Source organism: Scyliorhinus torazame, chromosome 1, assembly GCF_047496885.1.
Source record: "Scyliorhinus torazame isolate Kashiwa2021f chromosome 1, sScyTor2.1, whole genome shotgun sequence".
Lineage (NCBI taxonomy): Eukaryota > Metazoa > Chordata > Chondrichthyes > Carcharhiniformes > Scyliorhinidae > Scyliorhinus > Scyliorhinus torazame.
The window spans coordinates 121,708,371-121,722,666 of NC_092707.1; the positions used below are offsets into that span (position 1 = coordinate 121,708,371).

General features: G+C 44.8%; 1 protein-coding gene across 8 annotated transcripts in view; it reads left to right on the forward strand.

Moving 5' to 3' along the window:
• cd164l2 (CD164 sialomucin-like 2) overlaps positions 1-14,296 on the forward strand; it is a 74,337-nt gene that overhangs the window by 20,687 nt on the left and 39,354 nt on the right. For 5 of the 8 annotated variants that reach the window (XM_072500659.1, XM_072500642.1, XM_072500655.1 and 2 more), the window contains 2 exons: positions 3,010-3,084; positions 8,550-8,633. In XM_072500659.1, the coding sequence (XP_072356760.1) occupies positions 3,010-3,084; positions 8,550-8,633 (159 nt within the window). The remainder of the gene's footprint in view (positions 1-3,009; positions 3,085-8,549; positions 8,634-14,296) is intronic. The other 3 variants (XM_072500665.1, XM_072500658.1, XM_072500662.1) reach the window with 1 other exon arrangement.

Consider the following 14,296-nt stretch of genomic DNA (forward strand, 5'->3'; position numbering starts at 1 on the left):
GCTCATCTGTTTCTTTGCTGTCATCTGCGGCATCATATCTTGTGGCTAGTTACAATGGTCCTCTGTCTTCACACTGGCACGTACAGTCACTCAACGAGGTTCAGAACTTTGCATACTTTCGCACCCAAAATGGACTCTCGAGTCCACAATGGAGAATTGCACAATGTGACTTTGATTGTGAGCCATGCTTCTAGGTCACATATACCTAGCGTTTCAATCGCATTCTCACTGTAGGCGGTAAGCCGTTTTGGTTGATCAATAGCTGTCGGTTGAACTCTCGGGCGGTTCAATTCGGACAGGCTGAGGAGATTGGCATTCGTTCCCGTGACTAACTTGATGTGGCATCACTGGAATTGTCCATTTGTCTTCAATGTTATCAGCATCACCATCTGTCAGATTACTGCTATCCGATGTCAGCACCTGTATGCAATTTCATCAATTTATTTTATTAGTTCCATCTATCTTTAGTGGAATTCTAATTTTTTTTAATCCTGTTACTAACGCAAGAATCATCTCACCCGAATACATCTTCCAAACCCAAGTCATTTTCTACAATGTTGGGTTTATCCTCTGTATTCTTGTATCTGTTTAAATTTACTACTTGTTTCATGCTGTAAACTTCTTCTACAGCTCTTCATTGAGATTTCCTCAATGTTCTGCATTGCGAGGCAAAGTGTTTAACTTGCTGCACTTCGCACATTGTTTTCCGACTGGGCATTTTTTTTCTTGGGGTGGGCGTGGCCACAATGTGTGCATGTCATGATACTCATGACGTCATGCGCAAACGCGTAATAAGCATGCGCAGAACGGTCGACCTCCGGTTCACGTTGATTCTTCAACTGCGCACGTGCGAAATGTCCATCTTCCAAAGCGTGCTTTTTTTTTTCAGATGCGCTTGAGCAAACTGGCATTCCGGATGGCGCTGTTTCTTTTAGCCGCGCCACTGCTTCCATGGTGTTCGCGCCACATTCCCGGCTGAATATTTCTGAATTCTATTTTTGACAATTATGCTCGCAGGGCACGTTATGCTCGCAGGGCACATTTAGTAGGATCCTCTAGCAATAGTTTTTGTTGCCTTTACAACTTTTCATTCAGCTTATCATTTCTTTCCAGCTCACAATGGCTATCAAACTTTTCAATGACTTGTTATACATCTTTTTATCAACTTCATTTTCAAAGTTGAATGAATTAAACAAGTCGATAGCTAGCGGTCTAGCCATTAGTATTAACAGCGCAATATTTTGCTAGTCACTGGCCACTTCTAGGTCGGAGACTGGGGTAGAGTTTAAACTTTAAAAAAAATAAAAAAATTTCCAGATGAGATTGAGTTTACCAGTTGTCTTGGAAGTGCCTGGACTTCTGCAGGACTTCTATCTTACACACTGGAACTCTGTGCTGTCATTGCGATCTGTCAGTCGTGTGATTAGTTTTGTCATTCATTCAGCTTTTAGAAATCACTCTTGGGTACCATGTGGTATTCTTTGTGTTGCTAATACTCTGGGTGGATTCAGGTCAGCGTGTGGACCAAGACCAACAAAGCTAAGTTGAATTAACAAAGCCAATTTTTATTACACTACTCTTAATACAGTTCGAACACTATTCCTAAAGCTAGCAATCCTACAAATTACAATTACTATCTACACTATACTAACTATTGTCTCTAATGCACTATCTCTTCACCTATCTGCTTATTCTCTACTCTCACTGGACTCTCCCAGAAGTCTGAGAGGCATTCCCTTTTATAGGTCTGCTCACCAGCTCCATCTGGTGGTATAAAGTATCACATATTTGTGCCAGATATTACATGTAATGTCAGTGGATATAGGAATTAGTGCTAATATTTTTTTATAAATTTAGATTACCCAATTTTGTTTCCATTTAAGGGGCAATTTAGTGTGGTTAATCCACCTAGCCTGCTCATCTTTGGATTGTGGGGGCGAAACCCATGCAAACACTGGGAGAATGTACAAACTTCACATTGACAGTGACCCAGAACTGGGATTGAACCTGGGACCATGGTGCTGTGAGGCAGCAGTGCTAACCAATACACCACCGTAGTGCCCAAAAAGATTATTTGCATCATACTTTTTAATTTCTTCATTTTCATCATTTCGAAAACATCCTCACATTTGTCCATCTGTCGAATCGACTAACTGTGCTATTAATTGCTTAACGTGTGGAATTTACTCAGCTGGCTGACCCATAAATAATACTATCTGATCTTCTGACCCATTTTGAGCCTTCTGGACCATTGGTATTGGCAGCAGCTACCATCTTGGGTGACACTTGAGCAGGCTCGTCACATCTCGCCCAATTCAAATTTCTGGATGGTCAACTTGTATTCTCTTTTCCTCCTACCCCCCCCCCCCCCCCCCCCCCCCCCTCAAAAAAAAAGTCAATGTCTGCTTCCAGGCTCCTGACTGAGGAAGGAGGGATTGGCACAGAAAGCTAATGAACGCTGAGCTCTCTCTAGGTTAATGGGTCTCATGTATTCACAGTGAACATTATCCACTATAGCACATCCAGACATAGGAACCGCTTCTTCCCTACAGCTACTAGACTCAATGACTCGCCCTCGGACTGATCTGTTCCCTGTAAGAACACTATTCTCAACGCCCTATGCTGCTCTTGATTGGCTCAACCAATCACTTTGTTGACATACCATTTGTCACTGTAGATTATTCTTTTGTCTATTGTGTACGTTCCCTTGGCCGCAGAAAAATACTTTTCACTGTCTTTCGATACATGTGGACAATTAGGAACTATACCTTGGCAGGGGATATAGAAATTAGTGCTATTATTTTTTATAAAATGGTAAGAGAATTTTGTTTGTAACAGTATTTTTGAAGATATATTTCTGTTAAATATTCTAGTTAATTCTGAAAGCAGTAATTACTGTTTTGAAGCAATTATTTTGGCTTTTTCTAAACGTCTAAGAGGAACCATTTTTGTATCTGGGACCCCTTTCAATCCCCAGGTAAAGTAGTAAAATTAGTCTCTATCTTTCAGAAACCTTGTGTGTCTCAAAGACATCTGATAATCTCACAGATTGCACCATACATGATGAGCCTTCAATGTGTAAAGGTAAGAAAAAACATTGTTTTTTTAAAAATTGCCTGGTTATGGTCTCTTTGTCTCAACCTGTCCAGCAAATGTGAATTTCTCACTGCTAACTGGAAGCAGAATGTAAAATTGCTCTTGTGCTAACTGTTTCTGGCATAACTTCTCCCAAAGCCATCAGCATTGTTTGACACCTGCCAATTCTATGGAGAATGCACTAATAAGTAGTGTTTTGTCCAGAAAGTCATCCCCATTCATTTTGGGAACATGAGTATGGAATTGGGCTGTTTGAACATTCATTTACAAAGAAACCATTATTGGGCAGTATATTGCTGCCTGCATTTAAATCTCTGCGTGAATATTTTATAATTCTATATTGTTCCAGTTGTGAGCCAGTTAATTTGGAATTTTATCCATAGACTTTACACACGGTCTGTGACGGAAAAGGATGTTGTGTTTTCATATTTTTATGTTTTGGTTCATGACTTGATTATTTACAGTTTTAAATAATCACATGCTGAACGACCTTTGGTGTATGTTTTATTTTGAGATGCACGTTCTAAAGCAGGCTTGGGTTTTGTAGAATGCTCTTTCTTGTACCTTGTATATTGGGGGACTGACTACAGGCATTTAATCCCAGCTCCTTAAATTCTATTCCTATGACAAAAGAAGGGACATTGTGCCATTTGGATTGGCAATCCTGGTATCGAGGATGAGTCACCCATGGAATGAATGGAGTGAGATTTTGGTTTTTGCTGTGGGTTTTAATATGGCTTTTGAGCCCTGAAGAAAATTTGACATCTGTGGAAGGGCGTTCCTGTATTATTCTCCTGTATCTTAATTCCCCCAATGCCCATAAATCCATCCGTCTTGAACATAGGTGGCCTCCAATGATCTCTGGGTAGAAGTCTGAGAGACATTTCTCCCCATCTTTCCAACTCTTTTTTTTTTTTTTAATCTGTCTTAACTTGATTAAGTCAGTATCTTACTCTTTGTTCTTCTGCCTCTTCTCTCTCCCGATTGCTTTTTGAGGGAGATGGGAACAACTTTTAAGGTTGATATTTTAGCCCAATGCAACTTTTATTTGTATAGTACCTTTTTCATTGTGAAATGGCACAAGACACTTCTCAAGTGTTGTCAAAGAAAGACAGGGGATATTAGGACAGATGACTATAGCATTGCCATAGAGGTTGACTGAAGGGAGAGAGATGAGTGGTAGAGGTTTAGGAAGGGAACTTCAGAGATTGGCTGCTCAAGCATGGCCACCAATGGCAGTGGTTTCAAAATTGGAGATGTGCAATAGGTCAGAATTGGAGTCCTGATATCTTGTGCTAAAGGACTGCAGGTGACCCAGCCATGGAAGGATTTGTGGGGGGAAAGAAATCAAGTGTTTTTTAACCAGGAGCTGATGTAGGTCAGCAAGCACTGGCTTGTTGGGTGAATAGAACTTGGTGCACATTGGGGGACAAACATAAGAGTTTTGGATGGCCTCCAGTTTTGTGGTGGGTAGAAAATAGGAGACTCTCCATGAGTGTGTTGCAACAGACCAGCTTAGAGGTGACTTAAGGAATGGATGAGGGTTTTGGGACCTGAGTCAGGTGATATTCCGGAGATGGAAGTAGATGGTCATAGCTGAAGAAAAGTTGTTGGAAATTCCTCTTGGGGTGTCAAAGGCTGTGGCCTGGCTAGGGCAAAATTTATTGAAGACCAAAGATGACAACTTTGGTCTTCCCAATCTTTAATTAGAGGAAATTTTGGCTGAACTCCGTACTAAATTAGTCTAATAATTTAGTGACCATTAAGGATGTTTCTTCAAAAAGTGCTGTATAAGTAAATAAATAAATTGAATGTCCCCTTCCACTTAAATTTTAGTCACACTGATTTAGCTTGTGAGATTCTAATGTCTCCTTCCAGTTCATAATATTGTGGGCACACTAAACTTTTTTTTTTAAATAGCTGTGGTTATGAACTTAGTAATCTGAGAAGAAAAAGTAACTCCCCTCTTTTGGATAACCATAATGGCTTGTACAATTTCAGTTGTAACACTTTGACATCAGCTTAACTGGAGTAATGAAATAACTTCAATTTGCAGAAGAAAATTCTATTGTAAATCAAACTTTTAAACCATTGGGGTTGGCAATCAAAACTAACTATCTTCAAAAGTTGACTTCTGGAATTAAATTGAAACCCTAAAACGTGATTGCATTTCTCACCTCTTACTATAACCAGATTTGCCCCACCCAACACCTCTCTCTCCTTTTGAAAGCAATGCTTTGTTTCTTTTTATTCATTACCCGAGTCAACCCACGTATTTCTCCCCTGCCCTCCCCCAATGCATCACTTACAAAATCCATGGTCTGTATTTACAAATTGCCTCAGTTTTGGAACATGGGGATTAGAAGCAGAAGTAGGCCATTCAGCCCCTCGAGCCTCCTCTACCATTCAATCAGATCATGGCTGAACTCTTCCTGGTCTCAAATCTACCTCCCTACCTGTTCCCATATTCCTTTGGCCTGTCTTTAAAATCCGAAATATATCCATCTCCCTCTTGGAAACCATTTAATGACTCCGACCACTACACTATGGGGCAGCAAGTTCTGCAAATTCCACCATCCTCTGCGGGAAGTAATTCCTCCTCATCTCATCTCCGTTTTTAATCTTACCGCCTCTCAGCCTATATCGGTGCCCACTCGTTCTATTGAGCTAATCGCCATTAAACTCCTTCCAGACACGTCCTCCATTTCATCTGACTGGCCTGTGTTTTGTATTCTTCCTACCTCCCACCTTCACATGGGCTCTGGCTTGGGCAGCAGAGTTTCTGAAATGACCTCTTAATTCTTTTAACATGCTCATTTTTTACAAAACGTCGCTGGGAAAATTGGCTCCTGCAAGAGGGTGACTAAACTCCTCTTTCTGGTTATGCTTTCTGGCACCTGCCTTTAGTCCTTGTTCAACCATTTGTTGTTCTTGTCCACTTTTTAACCTCCAGTGCTGCAGACCCTTTTATGTATTGATATCTTGTAGTGCACTGAACAGTTGCTTTAAAACTTTTAGCTTTGCAGCAATATTACACTTGCATTCAAACAGTTGAAGATAGCGCACATTTGATTTTGCTTTACGCTTTGTAGCACTGAATCGGCTTGGATTAGGAAAAATAATGGACTCTGTGCCAATCGTGGTTTTAAATGCGGGAGGGGAGAGGAAAGACATTTTTTTGAAACTCTCCCAGTTCTCCATTCCCCATTCCCCTATGCGAAGAAACATCCTGTCTGCTGTCGAGCCCCTTCAGGAAGTTTCAATCAGATCATCTCTCATTCTTCTTAACTTCCAATGAATGCAGACCCAACCTTCCCTTGTAAGACACCCCCTTCATGTTGGGGAATCAACCTCCAGTTTCCAACATAAGAACTAGGAGCAGGAGTAGGCCATTTGGCCCCTCGAGCCTGCTCCGCCATTCAATGAGATCATGGCTGATCTTTTGTGGACTCAGCTCCACTTTCCCGCCCAAACACCGTAACCCTTTTTTCCTTTATTCTTCAAAACTATCTATCTTTATCTTGAAAACATTTAATGGAGGAGCCTCAACTGCTTCACTGGCAGGGGATTCCATAGCTTCACAACCCTTTGGGTGAAGAAGTTCTTCCTAAGCTCAGTCCTAGTGTACATTATACAATCTTGCTAGATTTCTGCCCACTCGTTTAACTTCTCTATATCACTTGCTTTCTTTAGCAAATTTGGCTTCAATACAATTTTCGCCTTCATTCAAGTCATTGCGATAGATTGTTGAGGCCCCAGCATTGATCCCAACATGGCACTCAACTCATTAGTTTGCCAACCTACAAATTACCCAATTATAGTTGGCCTGTCCTTTATGCTAATATATCACCCCAAAACAACAAGCTCTTAACTTTTGTGGTGACCTTTTTCTTTGGCACCTTATGTTTTTTTGGGAATTTCAAATGCAGTACATCTCTTATTTCCCCCTTTATCCACCCTGGTTGTTAACTCCTCAAAGACGTCCAGTGCATTTGTCCAGCACTATTTTTCCCAAAAATGTCCGACTGGAAATGTCCGACTGTTACTATCTTAATCAATTCCAATGTTTTTCCAATGACCGACTAGCTGGCCTATAGTTTCCTACTTTCTGTCTCCTTCCTTTCTTGAATGGATGTTTGTGGTTATCTGAACATTTCAGAAGATTACAACCAATGCACCCACTATCTCTGCAGCCACTTGACAGACCCCTGGGTGTAGACCATCAAGCCCAGGGGATTTGTTAGCCCTTGCTCCCATTAGTTTTCCTGGTACTTTTTCCTTGTTTCCATGAGCCCCTTTACTTTCTACTATTCTCGGGATTCTTTTGTGAAAACAGATACAAAATACTATTCAAAATCTGTCATTGCCTCGTTGCTCATTAATTCCCCTGTCTCATCCATGACCAATGCTCATTTTAGCTATTTTTTTTGGATAGATTTGAAGGAGCTCTTGCTGTCCTTCATCTGTTTTTATATCTCTTGCTAGATTATTCTCATTCAAATTTCTCCCAGCCACCCTTGGTTTTTAATTTTGTTCCAATGTTGGTTAGTCTATAATCTTTGCATTGTACACTTATTCTTTCAATTTGATATCATCCTTGAATGTCCAGTGTTGTGAAATGTATTTTCTCTGCCAATTTTAGGATGAGAGCAACTAGCTAGACCTCCAAGCATGTCTTTCTTGTGTAGAGGTACTGGTTGGTTGAGTGGTTATGGCAAAACGGGGTAGAATTCCTCATTGTAATGTTCTCTTGACAAGAATCCTGCAACATGTACAACACTAGGAGAATTGCCATTTTCTGTAAAAGCAATGAACTAATCTTTTTTTTTCAGCTTGCAATTTTTTTTCCCATTTGGTATTTGCCTAATTGCCTTCTGAAAGCCACAATTGCAATGTGTCCTCACCACTCCCTTGAGCTGTACATTCCAAATTGTAACCACTTTTTTTCTTAAATTTTCCTCGTGTCACCTCTTCTTTTACCAAACACTTGAACTCTGTCTGAAGGTTCTTGACCCTTCAGCCAATGATACGTCAACACTATTGTATTATTTGTTAAGAGAAATAGCTGAGGAGCATTGCAGTGCTGTAACATTGGAAAGGATGGTTACCCAACCTGACTGTATTGGGATGTTGGCTTTTTGAGACCAGAAAGAGGCAATGAAATCAGAGTGACAGACCACAGATTGCTCTTGTATGTTTAGCTACTGGTGGCGACCTAGATGAGGGTTATGGTGAGGACCCTAAAGATGGACTACAAGAAAGAACTGCAGGAGGGAGGCAACGAGCCTAATGAGTGCATAAAGTTAAATAGTTTCTAGCTAGATTAAGGTGGCGAATTAAAACCTTTTTTGAAAGGAGGAATAAATGTCAAGGTGTATATCGGCAAGTGGTTAAGTGTGTTTATTTTACTGTTCTGGAATATATCTGCAAGTCTAACTGTTCTGTCTCCTCAGTTCTACAATTATCTTCTATTCCTCCTCCTACTCCTACTCCTGTCTTCAACACCACTAGCACTGTGACTGTCTCCTCTACTACAGGTAAAATGCAACTAACTATTCAGCTTCAACAGTCCGGTGGATAAGTTCTATTCATCAAATGTTTTCATTTGGAAATAATCAACTTCATTCTGAGTTTATGGCAGATATTTTTGTCAGTCCACAAACTCTAACACCAGGACCAAGTTTTGAATTGCATTATTTATCAGTTGTGCTGACTCCACTAGGACAAGTGTTCATCTGAATGGAATGATGGAGTCTGCTTCTTGCTTGTGTGAAGTGTTAACTTGCTAAATGGCAGTATACAACTAGTCAGTTGGCCATGCAAAGATTATTGCCTCATGAAGCTGCCATCTGTAACTGCAAACAATTTTCTGTGGGGGAAGGTTAAAAATGACCTGAAAGTGCTTTCTCCATATTAGTCCATGTTAAGTTGAGGTTCGGTGAGAGGTTGACCCTGGGTGTGGAGGGATTTTCTTATGAAGAGAGGTTATGTAGTTTGGGCCTGTACTCATTGCAGTTTAGCCGAATGAGAGGCAACCTCATTGAGACATGGGTCTTGTTTAGCACATTTTTCAAATGCCAAGAGAGTACAGATATGTACCAGGGTTTTGAGATAGCATGGCATTGTTTCAAGAATCCTGCATACTTGACCCAAAACATGTTCTTCATCTCAACCTCCATACACTATAATACTCTATTGATCAATTCTTTTAAGGATGATATTTAGGCCACTAATTTCCCTTTGTTATGGTTCTAATTGAGTGTTTTCCAATACCATCTGCTGCAGGAATCATCGCAGGTGGGATGGAAAATTTGGCCGGTTTAAAGGTCCATTGACCTTGGGGGAGGGAATTCCCAGTTTCTGGGCGGAGGCAACTGGAAAATCCCATCCAATATTTTGGAACATGTTTTCAGTTCGATTGGGGTGGGAACATCCACTTTTGACAACCTCCCTGTTTCTGTCTGCTCATTCTGCAATATTTGTTGGACCATATTATAACATCAAAGCTTTCTTCCATAATTAAGTTTTGGAGCTAACTTTGATCCTATGGGCGTGATTCTCGGGAAAGATTGATAGTGTGGTAGCGAGCAGGAACTGCCGCGAGCTTCCCGACACTCAGCCCAGCTATTCAACGTTAATTGGTCCACTTAAGGCTCTATGGGCTTCTCGCCGCAAATGAAGGCTCACCAGCCAATTCACAGGCACCGTGCTTGCCAGCCTCCCCGCTAATGAGGTCGAGCAGCACTTAAATAGCACTTGCACAGCCAACCCAAGTCAGCTTGGAACCATGGCGCTGAGAAGGCTGGTTCCAAGATTCGTCAATGGGGATGGTGGAAGACACCTGTGGGATGCCAGAGCTCCAGGACAACCTGGGCAGTGGTGAGTGCAGTGGCCATCACCTAAGGAGAAGATTCTGGGGAAACTGAAAGATCTGAAGGTGGATAGGTCATCCGGATGGACTGCACTACAGGTGTCTAAAAGAGATAGCTGAGGAGATTGTGGAGGCATTGGTGGTGATCTTTCAGGAATCACTGGAGGCAGGGAGGGTCCCAGAGGACTGAAAAATGGCTAATGTAACACTGTTCTGAAGAAGGGAGGGCGGCAGAAGATGGAAAATTATAGGGCGGTTAGCCTGACTTCGGACATTGGTAAGATTTTAGAGTCAGTTATTAAAGATGAGACCGCGGAGTACTTGGAAGTGCATGATAAAATAGGACCGAGTCAGCACGGCTTTGTCAAAGGGAGGTAGTGTCTGATAAATCTATTGGGAGTTCTTTGAGGAGATAACAAGAAAGTTAGACGAAGGAGAACCAGTGGACGTGACTTATTTAGATTTCCAGAAGGCCTTTGACAAGGTGCCACATAGGAGACTGTTAAATAAGTAAAAGCCCATGGTGTTAAGGGTAAAATCCTGGCATGGATGGAGGATTGGCTGACTAGCAGAAGGCAGAGAGTGGGGATAAAGGGGTCTTTTTCAGGATGGCAGCCGGTGACTAGTGGTGTGCCTTGAGTCGGTGCTGGCACCACAACTGTTCACAATATACATTAATGATCTGGAAGAAGGAACTGAAGGCACTGTTGCTAAGTTTGCAGATACAAAGATCTTTAGAGGGATGGGTAGTATTGTGGAAGCGAGGGGGCTGCAGAAGAATTTGGATTGGCTCGTGAGAGTGGTCAATGAAGTTGCAGATGAAATGCAATGTGGAAAAGTGAGGTTATGGTGGAAGGAGGAATTTGGGCATCGACTATTTTCTAAATGGGGAAATGCTTAGGAAATCAGAAGCACAAAGGGACTTGTGAGTCCTTGTTCACAATTCTCTTAAGGTTAACATGCAGGTTCAGTCAGCAGTTAGGAAGGCAAATGCAATGTTAGCATTCATGTCGAGAGGGCTAGAATACAAGGCCAGGGATGTACTTCTGTGGCTATACAAGGCTCTGATCAGACTCTATTTGGAGTATTGTGAGCAGGATGTGCTGGCCTTGGAAAGGTTCCATAGGAGGTTCACAAGGATGATCCCCGGAATGAAGAGTTTGTCGTATGAGGAACGGTTGAGGACTCTGGGTCTGTATTCCTTTGAGTTTAGAAGGATGAGGGGGGATCTCATTAAGGGTGGATCTCCACTTGTAGGAAAAACTAGCAGAGGATGCAATCTCAGACTATAGGGACAATCCTTTAAAATAGATGAGGAATTTCTTCAGCCAGAGGGTGGTGAATCTGTGGAACTCTTTGCTGCAGAAGGCTGTGGAGGCCAAATCACTGTCATTAAGACCGAGATAGATCAATAAGTGGATTATGGGCAGAAGGCAGGATGAGAAAAATATCAACCATGATTGAATGGTGGAGCAATGGGCCGAGTGGCCTAATTCTGCTCTTATGGTCTTATGGACAAGAGGGATGGCCTATTTTTCTCTCCCTCCACCCCTGCTCCAAAGGTCCTAGAGTGTGAGCCACAGGGCAGCCAGTGCTGCCAGGGATGAGGTACAGAGCTGTGGACTGGCCTTCACTGCCCTACACCGGGCAGCATGGGTGAGTGACACCAACCCCCCCCCAAACTCTCCATGCCGCCCTCACCCCTCCCTTCAACCCCCCACCCCTTGGAGAGCTCCAAGAAAGTCACGATCGACAGATGTCCTCCCCATCCTTCACCAGCGCAGATGCACACATTTCGGTGGGAGACGTTTGACAGGTTTCTGGGGCACACTTTGGTGAGCACCACACAGCTGCTGATCCACATCAGGTGGAGGCAGGAACCACCAGGTGAGACAGCAGTCAGAGGTCTACTGGATCCCAGGACCCAGCTGGGTCCAAGCCTGATGCTGAGCCTCTGCTACAGGGTTACCTGGAGCTGATGGAGGTGATGGGGAGCTGTCAGCGACACTCCAGCAGATCTGTAGCTACTTGGAGCAGCACCAGGGGCTACGGGCAGGAGATGGTGCTGGCATTATGTGGCACCGAGGCCAACACTGCTCAGGTGGAGATGTGAAGGTGTCCAAGGCGTTGTGCAATCAGTGACTGCATTTGCCTGAGGATCACTCCAGAATATCCTACTCATTGGGGGATGTTACCCAGTACCAGGCTGACCTTGATGTGGTGCTGCAGGTGAGGCGGGGGCACCATCGGGAGTGCAGAATTGGATGACACCTGTGACACATTAAAAATACATGAGCACAACCAGTATGATGCCTCTGTCACTTTCCTTCCATAATGCGGGCTGACCTCCAAACCCTTAGCCCATCTCTCCAGACACCTCCCCCAAGAAGGGCAAATGGCGTGCAGGTGATGAATGTGAGCGGGCAGTCAGGCAGGGATCAGACTATGGCTTAGATTGAGGGGCACCAGTGCCCAGCGCTCTGCGGGTTATCACCCCCCTGCCCTCGACGGTGATCTGCTGGAGTGTCGCTGATGTCTCCCTCTGAATGTCCTGACACTCTGGAGTAGTGACACGTACCCTGGGAAGGTGGGAAATGGGGTGGTGGGTGGGTAAGGTATCGATGACTGACCAGGCCACGTCCTATGTGAAACTGGCGAGTACGAGGGCCTCCATGGCCCTCTGGGCTTGCCAGACCCTCGCCACTGCGACAGGTGGCAGTGGCGAGGGTTCCTCCCTGAGATTGTCCTCCAACCCCTGCTGGTCTGATGCACCTCATTACCCTCATCTGCCTCCGTCTTGGAGGTGGCCACATGTTCCTCATCCCCAACTTCCACATCGCCCCGCTGCTGCGCCACGCTGTAGAGGCCAGAGCAGACCACCACAAAGTGGGCTTACCCTCCGGGGGTGTACTACAGGGCACCCCCAGAGTGGTTGAGGCATGGGAACCGCATTTTGGGCAGACCGACTCACCGCTCAATGAGGGCCTCGTTGTATTGGGTCTCTGCTTCCATCTCCAGCGTCATTAGCCTGATCTTCAGTGGCTACTCCTTATCCCCCAAGAGTCAGCTGCCTATCCTGGGGTGGTCCTAAGAGGCTGGGGATGACCGACTGCCCCAGGGTGTAGCTGTTGTGTGTGTACATGTGCATGATCTTCATGTGGTGGTCACAAATGAGCTGGATGTTCAAGGAGTGGAGCCCCTACTTCTTAACATGGGGCACTCCCAGATGGCCTGGTGTACGCAAGGTGACATGCATGCAGTCCATCAGCCGCTGGACTGGGCATCCCATCGATGGTGGAGAATCCTGCTGCTCAGGCATCCTGTTGGGCTTGGTCCTTGTCAAAGTTGATATAGTTTTCCTCCCGGGCAAACAGGACATCCATGACTTGCCGTATGCACCTGTGGGTTGTGACCTTTTGAGTTGCCACAAGGTCCATGCTTGAGCCCTGGAATGATCCCAAGGCATAAACTTTCAGGGCTGCAGTGACTTTGATGGCCACCAGGAGCAGGTGTCCTCCATGTGGTGCCAAGTCCACAAGGACATGGCACAGGTGCCGTGCCATCCACTTGTTGAGGCAGAGCCTCCTGCAGCACCCGCTGACAGTCATCTGCCCAAAAGACCAGTGAAGCCTCTACACCCTGGGCAGCCGGGTCCTCTGGGTCTGGTGCGGAATCCGGCACATGGGCTGCTGCCTTGAGAATCTGGAGACCCGGTTGTTGCTGCTGACTCTGGCTCCTGGCCGCCTGTCCTAGCAGATGCGGGGTCCAAAATACGGTCCATAGCATTCAATATCTGTCAGGAATTGGGAGCGGGTGTTAGATTGAACAGTGGTGGCTGCCACCCCGGGACCCTCTATTTCTCTCTTTCCCCCCCCCCCCCCCCCCCCCTCTCAACCCAACCGCACTCCTGGTTGCAGCAGGCCACCCTCACCAGACCCCAGACCCTGTACCCCAGGCACCCGCACATATCTTCACCTGGGCCGGGTACTGGTCCCCTCCCCGTTGCGCGCACTCACCCTCTAGTGTGGCCATGTCCCCAGAGCTGTGTCCTAACCCCTGGGTGTCGGCTGCTGCGCGTGTGATGTTGCCTCCTGCAGTGTCCCGGCATCACTGCCTGATTGGGATGCTAGTTAATGATTCCCACATGCTACATGGCCGGACCACCCACTTGGGTTCTGCGAAGTGCTCACTAACCATGTTTGCCAATTCCTATAAACAATAGCCTTAAGCTGCACAGTTCCTCGCATGGGGGGTTGGTGGGGCAGACGGGCACAGACAAGGGTTGCCTCCAGAATGGGTTGACATAGTGGTATCATGCACAGTTGCACA